Raw genomic sequence first — 21,675 nt, 5'->3', positions numbered from 1 at the left:
AGCTGGTGATTTCTTTCCCTGTCTGATTGTACCATATCCATCCTTTCTGGAGCATCAGAGCTGATACTTCCTGGGTACAGAATCATAGAATCGTTATAATTGGTAAAGACTGCTAAGATCATCAAGTCCAACTGCCAGCCCATCCCTCTGTGCCCACTGACCATGTCCCTCAGTGCCACATCTCTGTGTTTCTTAAACACCTTCAGGGATGGTTACCCTGCCACCACCTCAAGCAGTTTGCGCCACTGCATCATCATTCTTCCAGAAAAGAAGTTTTTCCTAACATCCAACCTGAACCTTAAAGCTTAAGGCCATTCCCTTGGATCCTGTCACTAATCAGCTGGGAGCAGAGGCTGAGCCCCTGCCTCCTTTCAGGGGGCTATAGGGGGTGGTGAGGTCTCCCCTTGAGCCTTCTGTTCTCCAGACTGAACAGTCCCATTCCTCAGCACTCAGTCACTTTGCCCAGGTCATCTGTAAAGCCATTAAACAGGGCTGGTCTCAATACTGACCCCTGGGGAACTCCACTAGTGACTGGAACTCCATTCACCACCGCTGTCTGGACCTGGCCATCCACCCAATGAAGACTACAACTGCCCCAACTGTGGGCTGCCAGCTTCAGGTGCATCCCTTTCCCCTGGGCTGTAAGTGAAGAGAAGAGGCTGAGGGGCTGAAGCCCAAGCACTGTTCTGTTCTTCAGGCTCTGTCCACCTGCCCAGACCCGGCTCTACTTGCCTGGCTGCAGCCATGTCTCTTTGCTTGGCATCCCCTATGGTGATGTGATTTTGTGCTTTTCTGAGTCTCTGTGTTTTGCTGGGCACATGGAGATGCCCACTGGTGTTGTGGATGTCCTGAAGTTGCCAGCAGAAGTAGCACTGTCTGAGCAGCGGGGGTCTGATATGCACCCTGCATGACCTGGAGCAGGGGGGCACCGTGCTGTGTGACCAGAGATCAACTGTCCTGACTTGAGTGTACACTTCCAGTTGCTGTGACACTGCTGTCTCATGTAAGCTCCCAGGGCAGCGCTGGCCTCCGGGCCTTGTCCTGCTTTCCAGGTGTGGGAGGCTGCTGCTGCTCCTGCAGTGCCCTAGCCAGGAATGAGCTCTGCAACACTGGGCAGGGATGGCAGGTCAGCTGTTGTGTGAGCTCTGCACGTAAACATGGGTGGATTTCCTGGTAGGTAGAGTCCTCAGGGCAGTGCATTACATAAATATTTATTGACCTTCATCTGAAATGAGCTGTGCAATGTGCCCGCCCCTTCAGCCATCACCAGCTCATCCCAGATGCATCCTGATTTCACACCATCCAATTCTCCACACTGGAGATCTCCCGGTGAGAGAACCACAGTAACAGTGCTCTGTCCTGGGGCTGACCACAGACATCAGCCCCATGTGGGCTGCAGGGCGTGTGCAGCAAGAGCTCCGTGGCTGCTGGGGGCATTGGCACATGCACGCGCCCTGTTCACGTGCACTGAGCTGTGTGGGCCACTGCCGGAGACAAGGCTGAGGCTGGGGCTGAGTCCATTGCTTTGCTTTGCCCTTCCCATGCAGCTCTGGCTCGGTTTGGGAGCTGCTGACCTTGGCATTGTGTCCATGTGGTGTGTTCTTAGTGCAAGTGCTGTTGGTCAGAGCCGGCAGGGCTGGGCCTGGTGTCCGGCTGCTGCCTTAGGGCAGCACCAGTGCCTGACTCTCCCCCCCAAAATGCCACCCCTTACACAACCACACTCTTGCAGGATTTGCCATGTTTTCCTTGTGTTCCCCACCCGTATGTGGGGTGGGTGGAGCTGCTGTGCTGTCCTCTCGCCTGTGTGCAGTGTGTGCAGGGCAGAGCAGTGTCCCATGGCACTGCTGGTAGAGGTCAGTGCTTGAAAAGCCATAACTTCTTTCACTGTTCTCCTTAGCTGGCATAATGACCTCATCCCATATTGTTTTGGGAGATGCTGTATGCCCAAATCTTTGGGAGAACAGCCTGGGAAGGACCTGACTCGAGAAAACTGTGGAGATTCCTGTGTTTTGTATGGTTTGCAGCATTGCTGATGGTACTCAACAGCTGAAACTGCAGTCGGAGGAGAGGCGGTTTTCCTGTCATGTGCACAGCTACAGAAATAACTCCTGTCTTTCAGTGGGCCACAGCAGGGAGTATTTTGGGAGTAGGCAATAAAAGGTGAGGGTTTTGCCTTACTGCTGTGCTGAGCTCTCCCATCGTGGTGTGGGGGCAGCCCACCTTCATGGAATGGGGCTTTCCCCGTGGGTGGGGGCAGCTCATACATCGTTTCTCAGCCCCTCCATACAACAGCTCCATTCTCTCCTGCTTCAGTCCCTGCCAGTCAGGAGTGCTGCTTAATTTACATAATTTTACATAATTAGGCCACATATAGGTTAAATGAAAGACAGTGTTACAGCCATTCCTGTGTGGCATGGTGGGTCCCTTCATGAGGACCCATGCCCACCTCCCAGGCAGGATGGGGACTGTGGGTGAGCACCGCCTGCTTCTTGCAGGGGAGAAACATGGAGGAATGTGCACAGAGAGAATGAGCTGTGTGTCACAGGGTATGAACCCTGGAGGAAACTGGGTTAGAATGTTTGAGGATGGTTGCAGAGAAATCACTCTTCTTGCTTAATTTTTATCCTTATTTCCACAACAGGTCTAGAGATGCATTCTCTCAGGCCAAGAGCTCTTGTAGCTGCAGATCTATAATAGTGCAGGATTTCTTCTTGGCGAGGCACGTCTCTTTAGGGCAGAGGCACTCTGCCAGATAGCGCAGGCAGAGGAAATGGGCAGAACCCAGCCCTGGTTGGAGGCTCCCCTGGAGGAGCTGCTGGGAGGACCCTGATCAGAGCTGAGACCCTAAAGCTGCTGCTGCCCAGCTTTGATGGGTGTGAGCTGCACTCGCTCATGTGGATTTAAGAGTATGGCTTTATGATCCTTATATCTCATGTTAGTCACTCCATTTCCACGTGTTTTACTGGGCAGGGTGGCACTTAGCTGCTCTGGGGGCTGATTGGGGTGGTGAGAAACTCCAAAGGGCTCCTCGCTGCAGCTGATATCTGCCTGAGAGTGCCTGCTGCAAGGCCTGTGGGAATGGTCTGAGGAAGCATTTGTATTTTTTTTGCCATGTCCCTGCTGTGTGTTTGTGGCTCGCAGGGCACAGTCAGCTACTTCTAACTTCCTTGCTTTACTTTTTTCCTTCCAGCGGATCGTTGTAAAGAAGTACAGCAGATCCGAGAGCAGCATCCAAACAAAATCCCGGTAAGTGCCGATTCTTGCTCTTCTCGTAACGATCTCTTAAAATCTCTCCACCTGCATCAGAGGGCTGCCTGTGCATGGCAGTGTGTGCCAATGCAGCACTGGGCTGATGGGGCAGATGGCCCCGGTGGAGATGGCTGCAGTCACACCTTCCTGCTGGCAGGAGTGTTGGCAGGCTGTGCTTCAGGGCTGCCTCCTCAGTTTCATGCCTCCTTGCTAGGAGCTCTGGCCACAGCCTGCAGCAGGTACTTTAGAAATCATCTGCCCACTAGAGGACAGACCAAGCCTATGCCTGCCCAGGCTGTCAGCTCCAGCATCTCTTTCTGGAGCTCGTTGAGGCTGGGCCCTTTGAGGGCTTAAAGCCAGCTCTTGTGAGCCTTGAAGAATCTAAAATCACAGGGGAGCGATGCTGTTTGACCCAACCTGCTCAGCTAAGTGAGACCTGGTGACTCACGGGCAGTATTGTTGCATAGGATGCATTAGCAAAGGCTTAGGGTCTGTTTGGTGCACACAAAGAAATATCTATAAGGTTATGTGGTAAAAGAAACACATCTTCACACCCACAGAGGAGCACGGGGAGGCATAAGGCAGGGGATCCAAAGTGGTGGATGGAAACCTAAACTGCATCCTCAGAGAAAGGAACGGGTTGCTCTGGGTTCCTGCCAGGGTTGTTCCAAGGACTGTCGTTGTCCAGGGCAGGTAGGCAGCAGGATGAGCCCCGCTGGGGCTGAGCATTACTGTGTATGTTTGTACTGAAGGATCTCCACCCTGCTGGGGAGGACGCAGGAAGCTATTGGTGATGTCCATGTGAGTGCTGATCTGTGTGACTTGCCATGCACAGGCACATCCTGTGTGATGTGTGTTCTAAACACACATTTGTGTTTGTGCCTCCTGAGTCTTGCTGGTGGTCGGACCTGGAGACATGGAGCTGCAGCTGCCTTGCCTCTGTCAGGCTGCCATCTCTGGTCCCACTCCCTAACAAAACCATTCCAGCTCTTCAGCATTGGCCCTACAACAAGGCTCGTGTCTGCAAGTGCTACCCAGGCTCTGCTGTTGACCCTCCCACCTGTGCCTGGCTCGCAGAGGGTTCCTCACGCTGGTGGGTACCCCCATGGAGAAACCCCCCATCTGAGGCAGCAGCTTGGAAGAGGACCCAGAAGGGAGGTATCCAAGCCCAAGGCCTCAGGGATGTAATACTAGCGTTTGATCATACATTTCTCTCCTTGGCTAGACAAGAACTTTGTGTCCACTGGCCACCTGTTCCCTTAACTGGGTTACCCAAATAGCAGCTCGTGTTCTGGAAATAGAAACTCCTGGAGACCCTGTGTCTGCTCGAGGCACAAGGCAGCTGTTTCTTTAGCAGCCAGGACATCCTCCTCAGCCCATTCTTGGGTTAATTGAGAGGCATTTGTTTGTGGCATGGAGCTGGCTGGTAATTAGAGATGCCTTCCTCTGTTCCTCTTAGAGATAAGTGAGAAATGAGCCTCAGTGCGGCTGCACAGGGCCCTCTCTACATCAGAATGCAGTGTGTGAGCAGCTGCCTGTCACTGTCACCCTTTGTGCAAACTGCTGTTAAAATCTGAAGCTCTGGGTGTTGCCTCTGTATTTCCCAGTGGGCAGAGCTGCATCCCTGCAGGTGGCAGTTGTGAGCACCCAGTCCCTCCAGTCTCTTCATCTCCCTGTAGCCAAAGTATTCATCTGTGAAAGTGAGACTCAAATAAGTATAGCGGGGTGGCCCTGATTGAGTTTGCCATCCCTCCTGCAGAGGGGAAGGGAAGTTAGCAGGTGGTAAGAGGCGTCCTGGTACAGAAAATTGTTCTTTCAGCAAGGCCCCATATGGCAAAAGGGGCTGAAGGAGCAGTACTTATTTTTTTCATGCTGTTTTGCACTGGTGAAAGAGGGGATGTGGCCAGTATGAGAGCATCTTAGAGGGCTCAGAGGCCCTTCGTATGCTGGTTGTCCTGTTTCTTGGGCTCCTGGGTTGCCTTGTGTGAGTTTCAGAGGGTACTGAGGTGCAGAGTTCCTACCAAAGTGCCTTGCACCTCTCCCTTGTCTGGGAACTGTCTGAGATGAAGCTCAGCCCATGCTGGTGGGCTGTGAGATAAGCCCATGGTATGGGGCACTCGTCAGATGTTCCAGCTTGCTGCTGCTACTGCAGCATCCCAGCACCTGTGTCTCATTTGGCTCTGATGAAGACAGAGCCTGAGAGCTTTGCTCAGCTCTTCTCCTTACATCTCCTCTGTTCCCCACAGCTGTCTCCATTCTCTGGGTGCTTCCCCATACTCAATCTCCGCACTGCTCAGCTCTACATTAGTTTACAGTTAGAGCACAGTGTGTGTGTGCAGGCTGTGTGCGGCTCAGCCCGGCTGTGGCACTGGGTGCTGCTGGCAGCCTCTCGGTGAGCTCTGTGCTCCCACAGCGTCCTGTTGTATCAGCAAAGGGAGGAGCTCCTACATGGGGAGATGGTGCGGAGGCCGTCGGCCCCACCGCTCCCTATCAGGTCTGCACAGGGCATGCAGCATTGCATGCTTGAGATGCAGGGCTGCTGTTGCTGGTGGTGAGGGCCCGCCAGTGGCTGGCTGAGAACTGCTTCTTTCCCAGGGCAGCCTCTGCTGCAGAGAGAACAAGAAAGGACGTGGGATGGGCGCGAAGCTTTCTGCAGTGGGAAGAGATCTGGATGTTCCTCCAGCACCCCTCTGACAGGTGTCTGCAGGGGCCCCAGGGATGCTTACTGCTTTTGTTTGTGCCCGGCAGCAAGAAATGCGTTGCTGCTGGTGGCAGAAGCCAGTGTGCATCATCAGATGGTTGAGAGAGGTGAATGGAGCAATGCTTCCTGAGTTCACATCTTCCTTTTAGCTCTGCAGAGCCATCTCCTGGGCCCTGTGATCTCTGCTCCTCCACTGCCAAAGGTGTTTGTGGTCTCCCGGCTTTTTCTCTGGTGAAGGAGCTGGGAAAACAGCTTCTGGGAATTGCCATAAGTGGAAAATAATGTTCAGTTCAACTTGGAGAGCACAGCGAATGGATTAGTATACAAGCGTCACTCTGTGGAGAAAATAACTGGGTACTGGAGAGATGTGGGAGTCCAAACGTCACTCTAAGGGGAATTAATTGAGCTTTTTAAGTAAGATCATTTATTACTATAAATGCCTACCACCTTTCTTAGTAAACAAACAGCACATTTCCAGGTTGGCTTAGAATAGTAATTGTAGCTGTCAGAAAAGACATTCATTAATTATAATGGATGAGAAAGGTGGATAGAAATCCTTGTTTTGTCTTTTCAGAAGGTAGGTGTGGTGAGAACTTTTTTGCTGGTGGGGGAGGACAGGCCGGGCTGTTCCCTCGTGGCACTGTGCTGAAGTGGCTGTGGGTTTCTGATTAGCTGTGGAGTTGATGTCTGGCTGTTAACATGTGGAACGGGACTGGCAAAACCCAGCTGCTCTTTCTGAAGAAATGCCTTAGGTGACTTCGCAGCTGTTTTTAAGAACTTTGTTTGGGAATATCTACAGCTTTTCTTAAACAGGCTGAGTGATGCTGAAGTGCAGCTTCATGCAGCAAAGGGGAAGGAAAACATCTCTTGCTGTGCAGAGGCTGTCTGGTCAGGACTGGTCAGGCTGGGCCAGCTCCCTTCTCCCTCCCTCTGGCCCCTTCCACCACATAAGTAGAAGTTAGGTCCTTAGCTCAGTTTTGGTAAGTCTGAAAGTGGTGTTGGTACACTGCTGCTGTTACAGATCTCCCACATGGTAGGGGAGGTGCACTGTGGCCCACTGTTTCACATTCAGCCGGAGCAGGTGATGCTTTAGTCGCTTATCTTGGATGCTGTCTGTGGATGGGTTCAAGCAGAGAGATGGCTCTGCTGAAGATGGTCTGCAGCCAGCCTTCTGGTCACTGCTTGTGACCTGTTTTTGCTGCTCTGCCAGGGAGAAGCAAGGTGGGGTCTCACCTCATCTTTTCCATTTGTATCAGTTTGATTTGTGTACGATCTTGTGGCCAAGGGTTGGGAACACTGTGAATAAACCTCCTCTTTGCTGTCTTCCCAGGTCATCATTGAACGCTATAAAGGGGAGAAACAGCTGCCAGTGCTGGACAAGACCAAGTTCCTTGTCCCAGACCATGTCAACATGAGTGAATTGGTCAAAATAATCCGGTGAGTAGGGTGGCCTGACTGACGTGCTGTGAACACACAGCGGTGGGGTGAGGATGAGGCAGAGGCAGCTGCTGAGGGAGCAGACGGAGGACAGGAAAACCACAGCAAGTTTTGCCAGTTGTTTGTGTGAGGGGTACGTGGCTGTTACCTTTCCCTCAGGATACTCCTGAGGGGGACTTCAGTCTCCTTCCTTCAGCTCAGATGGAGGAGGAAGGCCCTCTGCTTTTGCAGCAGTGCCTGGGGAAAGGGACTTTGCTGAGTCCTGCCAGCTCAGAAGGCCAAGAGCCCCCAGCAGCTCAGTGTGGCTCACCAGCAGCACGTCCTGATGCCAGCCTGGCCCCATGTGAGCAGTGCTGTGGGGGAGGCAGGACTCGCTCTCACAGTGGGCTGACCCAGACCTCCTGCCCTTGCTCCCACAGGCGCCGCTTGCAGCTGAATCCCACCCAGGCTTTCTTCCTGCTGGTGAACCAGCACAGCATGGTGAGTGTGTCTACTCCCATCTCAGAGATCTACGAGCAGGAGAAGGATGAGGATGGCTTCCTCTACATGGTCTACGCTTCCCAGGAGACCTTTGGCTACTGAGGCCTGCCGAGAGGTGGCACGTGGAGACAGAATAACTGTGGCACATGAGCTCCCGGCCCTGAGAGACAACGACCCGACCGGAGGCTCATGAGAGGGGGACAGCGCTGACTCCCTGTCTCTCCCTCCTCCCTCTTCCCATCACCCTCTCACCAAAGAGGCTCATGGCGTGTGTTGGACTCGCACAACCCTTCACTTCTGTGTAGATTAGCCCCGCTCCATCCACACACGTGTGTGTGCATATACATACAGGCAGCCAGGCACACACATCAGGCCTCGGCTTCCCATCCCCTCGGCGTAACCTCCTGCTGCTCTCGCTGTGCTGTGTGTGTGTGTGTGTGTGTTCCCAGCCTGCTGCCAAAACAGTTTGGCTGCTGGTGGAGAGAGGACAGGACACTGTCACCTTCACTTTCAGTACAAAGAGAGTTGCCTCCTCCTTCCAGACACTAGTAAAGGGCAGAAAGTCTGCAAAAACAACAAATGTAATCATTGCTCCTGAGTTTTAATTGATTTTAATTACACCCATATCAGATTCTTGGTGCTACTGAGTAGATGTAGGCGTCTCTGTATGACTGTGGATAATGTATATCCTTTAGATTTGTTTTATTGGTTTGTGTTTTTTGTTTGCTTTTGTTTTTGAGGGGCAGGTTGGAATGGGAAGAGGGGTGATCTTTCCTGTATTCTGTAGGGCAGTCAATCAAGCTTTGTTGCACTTTAAGGCATAGTAGATGTCCGAGTGGAATTTACTTTTTAATTTATACTGGTTTGCCATATTTAGTGCTGCTTCTCTGATGACAGTTGTACCTAGATTGTCTTTCTTTTTTTTTAAATAAAAATTATTTCCCTTCTCTCTGTCTCCCCATTGCATGCAGTCTTTCAGTCTCAGTGTGGCAAAGAGTTTGCTCAAGGAATGTATGGATTTGTATTTGCTATGTCCCCGTTCCAGTTTTTCATGTATTATACCAGAAAAATGTATATGATAAAATTCCACCCAGTTTAATCTATACAAAGGTATATATATATATATATAATAAATATACATTCAAGTTGTGTCTTGTAGGTATGTTTTGTTTCCATCTCATTTGTCTCTGTCGGTGCGGCCCTCAGGTAAGTGATGTATGTGTGATGCATGTTCCTCATGTTTGCTGGCACGCTGTATGCCCAGCCGTTGGTGCTGCTTGCTCCAAGGTCTGGCAGAGGGACGAAACTAAAGGTGGAAACTTGGTTTATAGGCCAGAGCACTGGATAGCTATGTGGTTATCCTTAACCTACCTGTGACATAGTGTTAGGTGACTCTCTTGTGACTGAGTTGCCTCATGGGAGAAAAAAGCTTTGGAGTTGGAGGGATTTGCACAGAATCACTGCTTTTAAACAAGCCCTGAGCAGTGCTGGAAACCTCCCTGACTGCTCAGCCAAAGTTGTTTTCCAGCCAGAAGCACGGACTGAAAATACCATGTAGCATTTCAGTGTCTTCCCTTCCTTTGCACTTCCTAGCAGAGAAGACTAGATACTCTGCCTGAGTTGCTGCTGACGGTTTTGTTTGTGCCCTGTGCCTGCAGGTTATTTTCTGAAACGCTCTCTTTTTGCCTCAAAATCATCTTCAGTAGCTGTGTAGGAGTGTATCAGGAGGGCCACACCTCTCACCTATCCCCACAGCTTTCACCTTCAAAACACCCAAAGACCCGTGGAGCCTGTCTGCAGCTGCCGTGCTTCCTGCTTCCCTGGCCCTCCTTCCTGCAGTGTCACCCTCGGTTTCTTGCACCACATCGAACAAGGCAGGAGGCTCTGCATCAGTGCACAGGGCTTTCTGCCTCTCCTTCTTTCCTTCAACTCCCTCTTCCCTCCTCCCAAGTTTTCTCCACTCTTCTCCTCCAGAAGGAGGAGAATCTTCCCTGTTCCACCTGGCTGATCTGTGAGAGGTACCACAGCCCTTCTCATCCCTAATCTTTGTGCCCCGTGTGCATAGCAATGAACATATAGAGTCAGAATCCACACAAAGGTCTCCGTTTTTATTCAGCAGAATTAACTGTTTGCTGGTCATTCACAAAGCAAGCACAACACTGAATAGAGTGGTGGTTATTTATGCATATATTTTTGCAAAAATGTTTGTCTTTACAGTTTTTAATTCATTAGACTCTTTCAGCTTCACTAAATGATGTACTATGGGGCCAGAAGTTCTTAGACGTGGGAGGGGACAGCTGCTGTCTGCTTATCATCATGTTACAACTTCTCCCCTGCTCTGCCCTGCAGAAGACAGGCTTGGTGCCAGGCTGCACGGGGATTTTGACCCCGAGTGGGAGGTCCAGCAGCCCGCTACCTCCTGCTCCGACTTTCTGTCCTCTGGGTCAGAGGTAGGAACACAGAGACACACTTGCACACTCATGCACTCCAATCCCTTTTCTCCAGGCTAACTCCACCTCATCTCGCAGCTCCTCTCCTACTCCTTGTTAACTCCATAAAATGACATATTTGGCATGGGCCACGGGCAGAAAAGGGCAGAAAGCTCCCACATGGCACCTACCCACATGGCCCTCCAAAAATCTGCGGGCCTCCAACGGCGTGGGAGCCGCTCCTCTCTCCGCTCCCCAGCACTGGGGCTGCTGCCTCCCACCCAGCCAAGGGGCAGTTCTGGGGGAAGAAGTGTTTGTGCTTCAGGAGGGAGCTGAGCTCCTGCTGTTCGTACAGCGCCTGCTGTGACAGGACTTGGATTTCAGGTGGGGCCTTAGACTCAAGTGTGACGTTGGCCATTACTGCAGAGGATACGGGCAGAGGCTTTGAGCCCAGGTGGCCTGGCAGTGAAATTCACCTCACTTTTGTGCTGTGAAGGGCGGACATCGGGAGGTTGGATGCTGGTTGAACTGAAAGGTCTACTGAACTTTCTGTTTATGCATCTGTGGGGAATTGAGTCTGTAGAAGAGCTACAGTTCTACTCAGCTCCCTTCATCTGATGTGGAAGTTCCAATGCTATCTATATTTCCTGCGGTGTTGGGAAAGATGTGCAGAGAACCTTGTTTTGAAATTACTGGCCATATTAACATCAAGTGCCTCAAGGAGGCTGTTGAGAGCGGTTTGGTTTTAAGGAATGGCTCTTCTGAGATAGGAAGGTACAGCTGGTATTTTAATTGTGTGTGAATGTAACCAATTTCAAGAGGATCAAATCTCTGTTCTGTGAGGAGTTTCTGGTCACTGTATAAAGTTGAATCCTTTCTCTGCAGCTTGAGGTGCAGGTCTCCCAGCATTCCTAACCTTCACATCCCAGTTGGCCAAGACTGTGGGATTGGAACCCTGAAGATGCTGGGGGCAAGTGTTGTATCCTGGGGGCTTTGTTACCTTTTGTTATGCTTGCTGGTAAACGTTGCACAAGAAAGATGTGCTTTTTCTTATTGTTCTGACTTTGCTGCATTTGAATGACAGTAGGTCTTAAAAAGGTAAGTCAACATTATTAATGAGTTTACAACTCTGTACACAGAGGGAAGGCTGAGCCTTTCTTGGTGTCTGTGTTGGTCATCCCTAGGAGGTCTTCTGAATCTTTTCCAAACTCATCAGCTTTCTTTCTTGCTCTTTTGTTTCTCCAGGTGGATGAGGAAGCCTCGATGTGGAGTTCCAGATCCTTTCTACTTAGGCAGTAGCCAGAGGAGAAAATGGTGTGTGCTAACTAGACAAAACTGGCAGCAGAAGTGTATAACCTAGAGGAATAGCCCCCTGTTCAGCCCTTTTTGTTTTGGGGGCAAAATTACTGTTTGTTCAGAATGCGAATTCTGTAATTCTGCAGGCCCCCATTGGCAGGAGAGCTGCTCCTCTCTCCACCCTCCCTTCCCCAACATGTGGGATTGATGCTTCCCTCACAGTCAGAGCTGAATGGGTGGACTCCTTGCACTGGCACCTGGCCCATCCCAGCTGCCTCCTCAACACTCAGGCAGTGCAAGGCAGCCAGACAACAGCAGGAGTGGGAATTGCCAACAGGGTGTTGGGCTAAGCACGTTCCCAGGGAAAGCAGCACAACTGTGTCCCTCACCAGTGACAGGTGGCTGCAGCAAGTGCTCTGGAGCTCCTCATCCTGAGGAGGCTGGTGTTGGTTGTTTCAATCTTCAAACCTTCTTTGCCATTGCTGGCTCTTCAGGTTTCTGCAGGTTGGCTTTGTGGTTGCAGTGGGTCATGCAGGCTGTTTTACTCTGCGCAGCGCAGAACAGCGCGGATCTTCCAGATCAAGTTGAGAACGCTGGTTGAGCTGGAAGAGACGTGTTCCAGAATTGGGACTGGGGGTGGAGTGAGCAGCAAACACACAAAGATGCTTCCAGGTTTCTCAGGCACACAGTCTAGCCTCTTGCACACTCAGCTGGAGGAGATCACAGAACGGCCTGGGTTGAAAAGGCCCACAGTGCTCATCCAGTTCCAACCCCCTGCTGTGTGCAGAGTCACCAACCAGCAGACCAGGCTGCCCAGAGCCACATCCAGCCTGGGCTTGAATGCCTGCAGGGATGGGGCATCCACAGCCTCCTTAAGGTAACCTGTTCCGGTGCCTCACCACTCTCTGGGGGAAAAAACTTCCTCCTAATATCCAGCCTAAACCTCCCCTGTCTCAGTTTAAAACCATTCCTCCTTGTCCTATCACCACTCACCCTCGTAAACAGCCGTTCCCCCTGCTGGCCTGGGCCTCACAAGAGCTGAGTAGAGGGGGACAATCACCTCCCTCTCCCAGCTGGCCACCCCTATTTTAATGCAGCCCAGAACATAGATGGCCTTCTGGGATCCACAAGTCCTCCTCTGCAGGGCTGCTTTCCAGATGTTCCTCCAGTTTGTGTAAACACCTTTGATTGCCCCAACCCAAGTGCAGCGTCCTGCACTTGGCCTTATTGAACCTCATTATGTTCTCATGGGCTCACTTCTCCAGCCTGTCCAGGTCCCTCTGGATGGCTTTCTTTCCTTCCAGTGTATTGCCTGTACTGCTCAGCTTAGAGATGGATCATGCACGTTTCCTTGAGATACCACAGCACCTGCTGTAGACAGGTGCCTTTAAGGCCTCCTTGGCATGATAGCAATGCTGTGCATATGCTTTGGCACTCAAGGTCTTCAGTCCTTCCTTCAGCCCACCTCTGTACCCTCTTGTGGTTCTCTTCTCATTTTTTACCTTAAGCTGTAATCTGCAGAGGCATGATTCCCTGCAAGCCTTCTGCAGCTCATGAGAAAATACCCCTCAGCTTCTGTAGAGCATCGTCTGGCCCCAGTGCAGTCCCACATGACGCAGGCTGCTGCGTTCAGCGCTCTTTGAGAACACAGTGCTCACCTCTCTGGCTTTCCCTGCTATGCTCTCCTTATGCCTGGATTTTTGGAAACCAGCGGAGTTCCTAATCATCAAAGATCCTAATCATCCTGCTTTTTATAAGGAATGCTTGCCTCCTGTGCTTACATACGTGAGTGAAGTTGTAAATAACTCACTGCTCATTGCTAAGATCAGGTGATGACAGTCATTCTGGAACTGAACCTGTAGAAAACAACAGGACGTGCTAAATGCTCAACTTACAAATTACAAGTATCCCATTATTTTTTAAATTTGCATGGAGATTTTTTGCTTGGTCATTTGTTTTCTTTCTTTTGCTTATGACCCTTGTAGGATTTTCATCAGATAAAGGAGTATCAATATGGAAAGAAAGATTATTTCCAAGTACTGACTGAATACACCCATCTATGTTTCTAATGCACTAAGTATCAGTGTGTAATGTAACTGCTGTTTTTACCTGTCCTTATGCAACAGCATTGTTGATTACGTCAGGAGTTGTCCAGTTCTGGGAGAAACACTATTCTCAGTGATGCCAGGTAGCTTTTCCACACTGTGTTTTTAGATAGATTTCTTGCTTTCCTGAAGAAACAAATAGATAATGATTTAGCAGGTGGATCTTTCAGGCTAGGTTAAAGTAAGGCTTTTTGGGGGGTAGGACTCGATGATCTCTAGAGGTCCCTTCCAACCCCTTCAATTCTCTGATTCTGTGATATGGGGATGTCCCAGAGTCAATTTCCTTGCCTCTTGGTCCAGGAGTGAGGCACTGCCACTGCTCTGAAGCAAGAAGGCTTCTCCTTCCTTGTCCCATCTAACTGCTTAGAAAGGCAACCACACAGGTGAGACCAGCAGAGCTACAGGCTCTTGTGATTGGTTTCTCTGCCTTTGCTGAGTCAGCTGTGACGGGCCCTTGACAGCCCAACTGAAAAGTCCAGGCTACCTTTTAGGTGCAGACCACCCCCCAGCTGACTCCTGCAAAGGACACTGTTGGAGCTGGGCTACTTCATGCAGTGGTGCTGCTTATGTTTCTTTTGACTAGTGATCTCTTTCTCTGTTCTTGCAAGGTGTTAAGGGAGTCTTCTGGGAAAGTAAAACCTAAAGGGCAATGCTGTGGCAGACAGAGGTAAGACACAGCAAGAATCTTGGCTGTAATTAAAGAGGCCTGTTTCCTGTTCTGAATTTGATTTGTTTCCATGTGGAACTGATTGTCTCCCCAGGGAATTCTGCAGAGAAGCATGATTCCATGCAAGCTCCTCAAGAAGGGACTCAACACCTCTAGAGGAACGGGCTGTCTGGCAGACTTGCAGGCCTGTGGGGAAGGGGTACCTGTAGTAATATTCCATGGTCTCCGCTCTGTAGGGGTTTCCCATGTGCCTGCCAAAGGTTCTGTGGGCACAGAGGTGCAATCCAGGGACTTCTGAAGGTCTTCTGGCATGCCAGGAGCCTTAGAGCTCTGCTCTGATACGGAGCCCACCGTCCCAGATGCCGTGGTGTTGGCAGACAGCGCTGCGCTTAAGGCTTTTGCGACAGCTCATTCTCTACACTTTTCTTTGCTCTTGAAACTACTTCAGTGACAATGGATTTGGCATAATCAGGAAGGAATTCTTCCTCCTCCTCCTTCACTTTGGAGATGGCATTTTCAATGCTTTACAATGCTGCAACTCAGATGAGAGACCACAGCAGTGCTTGGCATTGGTTGGATCACGGGCAGCTTTTCTCTCTGCCTTGTTGCCAGGCTCTGCTCTTCTGATGAGCCTCGTCCTTCTGTCCTGCTCTGCCATGACAGAGGCACCTGGGATGGCTGCGGCTGCCACTGAGGGAGATGGTTGTTGGGAAGTTCAATGGTTTCAGAATATTGAGCACCAAACTCTGGCTCAGAGTGAGAAGCTACAAAGGATTGCAACATATTGCAGGCACTTCCAGAAGCTTCTCGGATGGCTTTGTCAAGGGAAGTCTGCGAGGATGCTTTGTCAGAGCTTCCTTTCTGTTAGATTTCAAGGGCTTCCCAACATTGTGCAGCACACTCGCTACAACTTTCCTTGCCAACAGTGCAATTTCCTGCTCAGGGTTGAAAGAGGAGATCTCTGAAGGCTCTGTTCTATCTGAATTTCCTAGCAATCTTTGTCCGATTTTGAAGGAGGCTCTACTTAGGGCAGTGGCAGATGGATCCAGCGCCTTCACTCCCTCCAACGCTTCTGTCACCTGAGTCTTAACTGCCTCTTGAAGACTCTGGTCTTCAGACACAGCTCTGAACTCATGATCTCCAGGGAAGCGTGGCTTTCTTGCTGAGGCAGCATCAGCATGGACGCTTCCAGGGAGCTTGGAGCCTTCCCTGCCTGACTCAGGTTTGGGCAACTTGTCAGGCAACTTCATTGCATGTCCTGTGCTCTTTGAATCTCCCTGAAGGTCTTGTTGAACTGAAACCACTTTCAGCCTTCTGTGTTGGCCAGACTGGAGAGTATTGCCTGGAGGAGGGGCAGCTGGTTTGTGAGGCTGCAGAGAGCTGGATTCCACTTCCACAACCAAGTTCACATAAGTGGTTGAGCTCAGGCAAGATTTGTCCTTGTCCATCATCAGTCTGCGGGCAAACTTCTTCTGCTGGAGCATCTCCTGACGTAGCTCCTTCTGGAAGAGGACAGTGATTTTAGGTTTGCATTCATCTCCAAAAGCCCTCCCTGCCTGCTGCTGCCTTACACAGAGTGAGGACCAGCACTCTGCTTCAGCCGCTCAGTGAGAGCAGAAGAGAAGGGATACCCTTGGCACATTGTTTGCTTGAACTCTTTCCAGGTCACCCACACACCCGCATCCTTTGCTTGCTCAGCTCTGAGCTGGGTTCCCCTTTCCACGCCTCAGTGCCTGGCCTACCAGCACAGCCCTCACTTCTTCTGCATTCCCTGCCTGTCTGCAGCTGCTGTGCTTAAAATCAAAGCATTGCTCAGGTTGGGAAAAGCCTTCAAGATGATGAAGTCCAACCTCAGCCTAGCCATAGCGCCCCTACACTCTTAACAGCCCACTGCTAAATCAGTCCATGAGCACCACTTACTGAGCTTCCCACTTTCCTTGCCCTCCTTCCTGCAGTGTGCACACAGTGCAATGTTTTTCTTTTGTGGAGCTTCATGAGAGCTCTGATCACCACAATGTCACTCTCCCTGGACCCTGAGTACACTGCCAGAAAATTAAATCTCTCCCGTTATCTCCTGGAAGACAGAGGCCAGCCGCAATGCTCTGCTCTGGGCTTTAAGGACTTCTTGATCCAAAGCTCCTTTGGCATCAGCACTCACAGAGCTGTCAGCCAAATTTCCCCTTGCACAGCTGCCTCGTTCCTCTTGGGATCCCACTGTACTTAGGCTGGACTGAACCAGCCCTCCTGCCCTCTGCCTCATGCACACCATGAGGAGGTGTACACTGCTGTACCTCCTGCGCCTGGGGCTTCTGCACAACTTGATCCTCTCAAGGTCTCCCTGGAGCCATCTCCTCCAGGCTGCAAAGCCCCATTTCTCTCTCAGCCTGTCATGGAGGGGTTCCTTCCCATTTTTCTGGTCCTCCTTTGGATACACTACAATGGATCCATGTCTCTTTTGCACTGAGGAAGGCATCTGGATGCAGTGCTCTAAGTGAGACGTCAGAGCAGAGGGCCAGGGTCCCGTCCTTCACCCCACTGCTCATGCTACATTGGATGCAACCCAGGACCTGCTTGCTTTCTTGACTGTGAGGGAAAACACTGCTGTCCCATTTCCAGCTTGCCATGCACTGGTACTGCATCATCCATTTTGGCAGGGCTGTGCTGTGTCCTCTTATCCGCCAGCTTGTAGTGGGGGTCGCCACGACCCATTCACTACCTTAAAACTAAATCATTTCAATAAATATCTTCCTGCTTCTCTCTAGAAGTGAAGTGCATGGTGTAATTATTCCCATCTGGGATGATCTCCCACTAGAACAAGTTACTCGAAGCCCCATCCAACCTGGAAGAGTCCCGGGGATGGGGCACCCACAGCTTCCCCGGGCAGCCTGTTTGAGTGCCACAGCACCCCGATGGTGAAGAATTTCGTCCTCATAGCTCATCTAATATCGATACTAGGGCACTGGCTGGCGGGAGCCCTCATGGCAGCCGCAGCTGAGCTCTGCTCTGTGACAGCGACAGGAGCTGAGGGAACGGCTCGAAGCTGCGTCTGCACTGAGCTGCGCCAGGGGAGGGGCGGCTGGGGTCAGGGAGAGGCCGCCCCCAGAGGGCGGTGGGCGCGGCACAGCCGGAGCTGCTGGGGCTCAGGGGGCGCTGGGACACCAAGCTCAGCCGTAGGGTTTGGGTCGGGGCGCTGCTGTGCAGAGCACGGGATATTCCGTGCTTCTGGACTCCCGGCCAACAGAGCTGCACCGCTGTCCTCTGCCTCACGCGCTGCGGCCGCACAAAAGACACGCGAGGCATCCGCGGCACCGCGCGTGGCTGTGCGGAGCTCCGCCCGCCTCCGAGACCGGGGAGGGAGCGCGTTCCTCGAGGAGAGGCGAGACGGAGGGACGGAGCCCTGCTGCAGCCGCGGTGCCGCGCGGGACTCGGGGGCCGCCGCGAGCCCCCCGGCGCTTTCTGCAGCGGGAACCGCCCGCACGGGGCCGGCCCGGAGAACCACCCCGACAAGCACCGGCCGCCGCCCCGCGCGGCCCGGCCCAGCGGAGGAAGAGGCGTCGCCGCGGCCGCCGCCTCCCAGTTCCGCCGTCCCCGCGCAGCCGCAGCCCGCGCCGCCGGGCCGGAGCGCTGCCCGGAGCCCCGCCGCGCTGCCATGGCGCCGAGGCGGCGCCGGGGCCTGGCCGCGGCGGGCTCCCTGCTGCCGCTGCTCTGCGCGCTGCTCCGCGCCGCCGCCGATACCAGCACCGGCCGGGTGGGTGCCGGTCGCGTCGCTGAGGGGAGCGGGGCGGCCGTGCCGGGAGGCCGCGGAGTTCCGCGGCCGGGAGCGGGGCGGGTGGGCGGCCGGTGCCGGGCCGGGAAGCGGCCCCGAAACCTCCGCGCCGTTCCGCTCGGGCCGTCGCTCCGGGTCCCGCCGCTCCGCGCGCCGCCCGCCCGCCCGCCCTGAGGGCCGCTGCCCGGCGGGGCTCGGAGGCGCGGCCTCGCTGCCCGGCGGCTCCCGTGGCCGTGCCCGAGCTCTTGCCCTGAGCGCCTTCGTCTTTCGGGGCCGAACCGGCTGCTGTGCCCCGCTGCGAACTGCCAGGGCAGCGTGCGGTGCGGTGCTGCGGGCCGGGCCGGGCCGTGTCCTGGACCCGCCGGCTGGGCCGGGCTGCGGCGGAGCGGGGCTGGCGGTGCTCGGGGACAGCGGGCTTTGGTGGGACGGCGGTCGGTGTCTCCGGGCGTCCTGTGCGTGTCGGAGGCCAACTTGCGGTGCGGGGCAGCGCGGAAAATGCCTGGTATCCGAGCAGCTCTGTGATTCGAGCTGTTAGTGATGCCTTTGGTGGCCACGCTGTGAGTCCAGTTACTTCGTGAGCTTTGGCACCGCCAGCCCTGCTGCTGAATTGTGCTGTTTTTCCAGCTGAGGAAGCAAAGCCTTTCTGTCTCCCTTGCATCTTCGTGATGGGACTCGCCGTCCCCCCTCGCTCCTCTCCTGCACTGCATCAGGTGAAGGCGGATGTTGCCTCCTGCCCTCCCTGCTCTCCGCTCCTTAGTTGGTGGCTGGCATGTCGTCCTGCTGGCTGGAGGAGCTGCTGGGCTCTGTGTAGGGCTTATAGTAATTGTGGCCAAAGCAAGTGTTGCCTCAGACAGCCGGGCGTTATGAAGGTTTTATAAATCTCTCTTGGGATATAGACTGTGCCAGGGCAGTTGGGCATCCTTCTGTTTGGTTATTAATGCTTTAGGTTTCTTTGCTGTGTTTCTGGATGTTGGGGAGTTTGTCAGCTGGGTTGCATTGATTTCTGTTGGGTATTGGCCAGACAAACTCCCACTGCTGTGCGTTTCTTGAATGTTACCTTGAAAGTTTGTGAAAGCAAGCCAGCATTCAGAATTGGTTTCTTGTTTGTTTTTGTTTTCATTTGTGTTTTTTTTTATTTAACATTGAATTCAAGTGACTTTTTCTCATGATAGTAAAGTAATACAAAAGAAAGTCTTAGTTTACTTGGCTGGTTTTGAAAATGCTGCCCCTGGCCTGCAAGTTTGGTGTGGTTTTATCTAAGGCTGTGTTTCAGGGGGTAGAGATAAACAAAGCTTCTTTCTATTGTTCTGCTCTGAAAACTGTGGGAAGGTACAGAATTGAGAGAACAATACTGAGTGTCCTGCTTAACTTTCTGAGTTGTTTATTGGGGGAGATGCTGCTGTGCTCAAAGCAGGCATAAAGCAGAACTTGTAGTCATGGGAATTGCCTAGGGCTGCTGGGCTGTTGGCTCTGAGCTGTGGTCTGGGAGCAGCAGAGCTATTTGGAGCATGTTGCTGTGGGAGCTGAGCAGCCTGGTGGTGATGGGCTGGTGGTAAGGCGTGCAGGAAGTCTCTGGGATGAGTGCAGCCTGCACAAGGAATGGATCTCCTGGGGCATTTGTGTTGCACCACAAACCTGAGTCTTCCCCAGTTAGACAGTGAAAACGCTGGCTGTTTCCAATTGCCAGGCCTGCGTGATCCAGTTAGGACAGGTGGTTGCTGAGTCTTCCCAGAGATCCACTGCTGCTCCCAGAGCTCACTGAAAAAGAGAGGCTGTTGAATTTATTTTGCTAGTTTGTCACACTTTCTTTTGAAAAATGCTTCGATTTGTTAAGCTGAAAACTTACCGTGGCAGAAACTTATGATCTGTTTCTTTCTTTTTCAGGGTTGGTTAAAAACTTATGGCTACTTGCTTCCATCTGACAGCCAAATGTCTGCCGCGCAGTCAGGAAAAGCTGTGCAGTCTGCAGTGGCCACTATGCAACAGTTTTATGGGATCCCAGTAACAGGAGTTTTGGACCAAACAACTCTTGAGTAAGATTAATGTGGGCTCATTTTACCTTTCATTCTCACAGCCTTGTCTTGTTACCTCGGTAGTTGTCCCAGGTGCCAGAAGTCTTCAGAAGAGATAGATTTGCCTGACTGAGTCCCATCAGAGAAGTCTCAGTGTTCACAAGGAGGTGTCCCTAATGAACATGTGGACAACTCCAGCTTGGTCTTATTGTCTGCAGTGCTGTTTGGGAGTGTGAGAAGCTCTTGTTAAATAAAATTCTTTATATGGGGATCCCTGTTGCTAGTGCAAAGGTGAAGTGTGAGGCTTCTGAAGGCAGTGAACCTCAAGGGTTTCATTTCTTGCATCTCTGTCTAGACCTAGGTGAAAAGCTTGCTCCAGAAATGACCAATGGTAGAGTATTTCTTAATGAATTGCAGCAGTGGATCTGTGTAGATGCTGCCTTGGAGAGCTCCAGTTCTGAGTTGAAGTGAGTTGTGATAGTCTACATTGAAGCAGAGCTAGAGGAGAGCAAGGCTTTGTATGTGTAGCTGATGTATAGAAGCTTGAAGGTAGAACGCTTGTGAGTTGACATAGGGTGGTGAAGAAGGGGCCATGAGCAGCTGCTGCCTTGTTGGATGGTGGTGGAGGGAGCAAACTGTATGTGGAAGCCCCTGCTTTAGTAAGCAGAAGGGTTTTTCTGGAGGAGAAGAAGGTGGTGCCCCTGTTGTACTCGAGGCAGGTTTTATCACTGCATGGAGACTGGTGAAAAAATCTTCTGAAACAAGTCTCCAAAGACATGAAATCTGCAACCAAATGTGTGTGTGCTGTGCTGGATTGTGCTCTTGCTGAGTGTAACCAGTAGGCCCATTTGTTGTATGACAGGGATGAGCAGGAGTACCTTCTTAGGAGTCAGGCTAAAGAAAAGAGAAGTCCTAACTGCTGTGAGCCTGCATTTTGAATGGGAGGGGAAAGTCTTGCTGGGCCTCATTGGGCTCTGTTATTTCCTCGGACCCAGCTATGGAAAGTCATACTGTTCTGGAAGCTGAGGAAAGGGAGAAGAACCAGCAATGCAGACTGGCTCTAAGGGCTCCAAGTTAGTGAGGTGCTTGCCAAGTTGTTATTTCAATCTGTGATATAGGTGTGGAGATTGGATGTGTGATGTTTTCTGTCACTTCTGTTGGTGTCATAAGCTCTGTGCCTTTAAAGGTTTGGTGTGCAACTGGACAGCGTGCAAAATTATTAGTTTCTATGGCTTCTTTGTCAGGCAGAAAATTCTGTATCTTCTGTTTACACTTATTATAGACGCCTCATGTTCTTTATCTCCTCCACACACAAACCCTGGGCTTGGGCTTTCCTCCAAGAGTGGTGTCCAAGTGTGTGGAAGCTGTCGTACAAGCCTTGCCAGTGGGAGTGGGAAATGGGAAGGAAGGTGCTGTGGCCTACTGGTTTTTATAGGGAAGGTGGTGCTCAGCACCAGAGGGACAAGGGGGGATGTCTTGAGAGAACAGGTTGAGGATGTATGATTTCCTGTGAAAAGAGCGTGGGAGAATACT

The 21,675-nt window shown here is 52.0% G+C and overlaps 2 protein-coding genes across 2 annotated transcripts in view; both read left to right on the top strand.

Moving 5' to 3' along the window:
• Positions 1-3,174: 3,174 nt before the first annotated feature.
• MAP1LC3A (microtubule associated protein 1 light chain 3 alpha) lies at positions 3,175-8,045 on the top strand (the record flags this gene model as incomplete). The annotated part of the gene is made up of 3 exons (XM_042886688.1): positions 3,175-3,246; positions 7,281-7,387; positions 7,807-8,045. Coding segments are annotated over 3 exons (342 nt in total), but the record flags the coding sequence as incomplete, so codon positions are not given.
• Positions 8,046-18,013: 9,968 nt separating this feature from the next.
• Positions 18,014-21,675, top strand: part of MMP24 (matrix metallopeptidase 24) — a 43,231-nt gene continuing 39,569 nt past the window's right edge. The window contains exons 1-2 of the mRNA XM_042886684.1: positions 18,014-18,112; positions 20,015-20,163. Coding sequence (XP_042742618.1) covers positions 18,014-18,112; positions 20,015-20,163 — 248 coding nt within the window. The remainder of the gene's footprint in view (positions 18,113-20,014; positions 20,164-21,675) is intronic.

This window comes from Lagopus leucura, unplaced genomic scaffold (assembly GCF_019238085.1).
Source record: "Lagopus leucura isolate 7727_CA_CO unplaced genomic scaffold, USGS_WTPT01 Super-Scaffold_100060, whole genome shotgun sequence".
Classification (NCBI taxonomy): Eukaryota; Metazoa; Chordata; class Aves; order Galliformes; family Phasianidae; genus Lagopus; species Lagopus leucura.
Note: the sequence above shows the minus strand (reverse complement) of the source record. Positions and strands in the feature narration are given on the sequence as shown.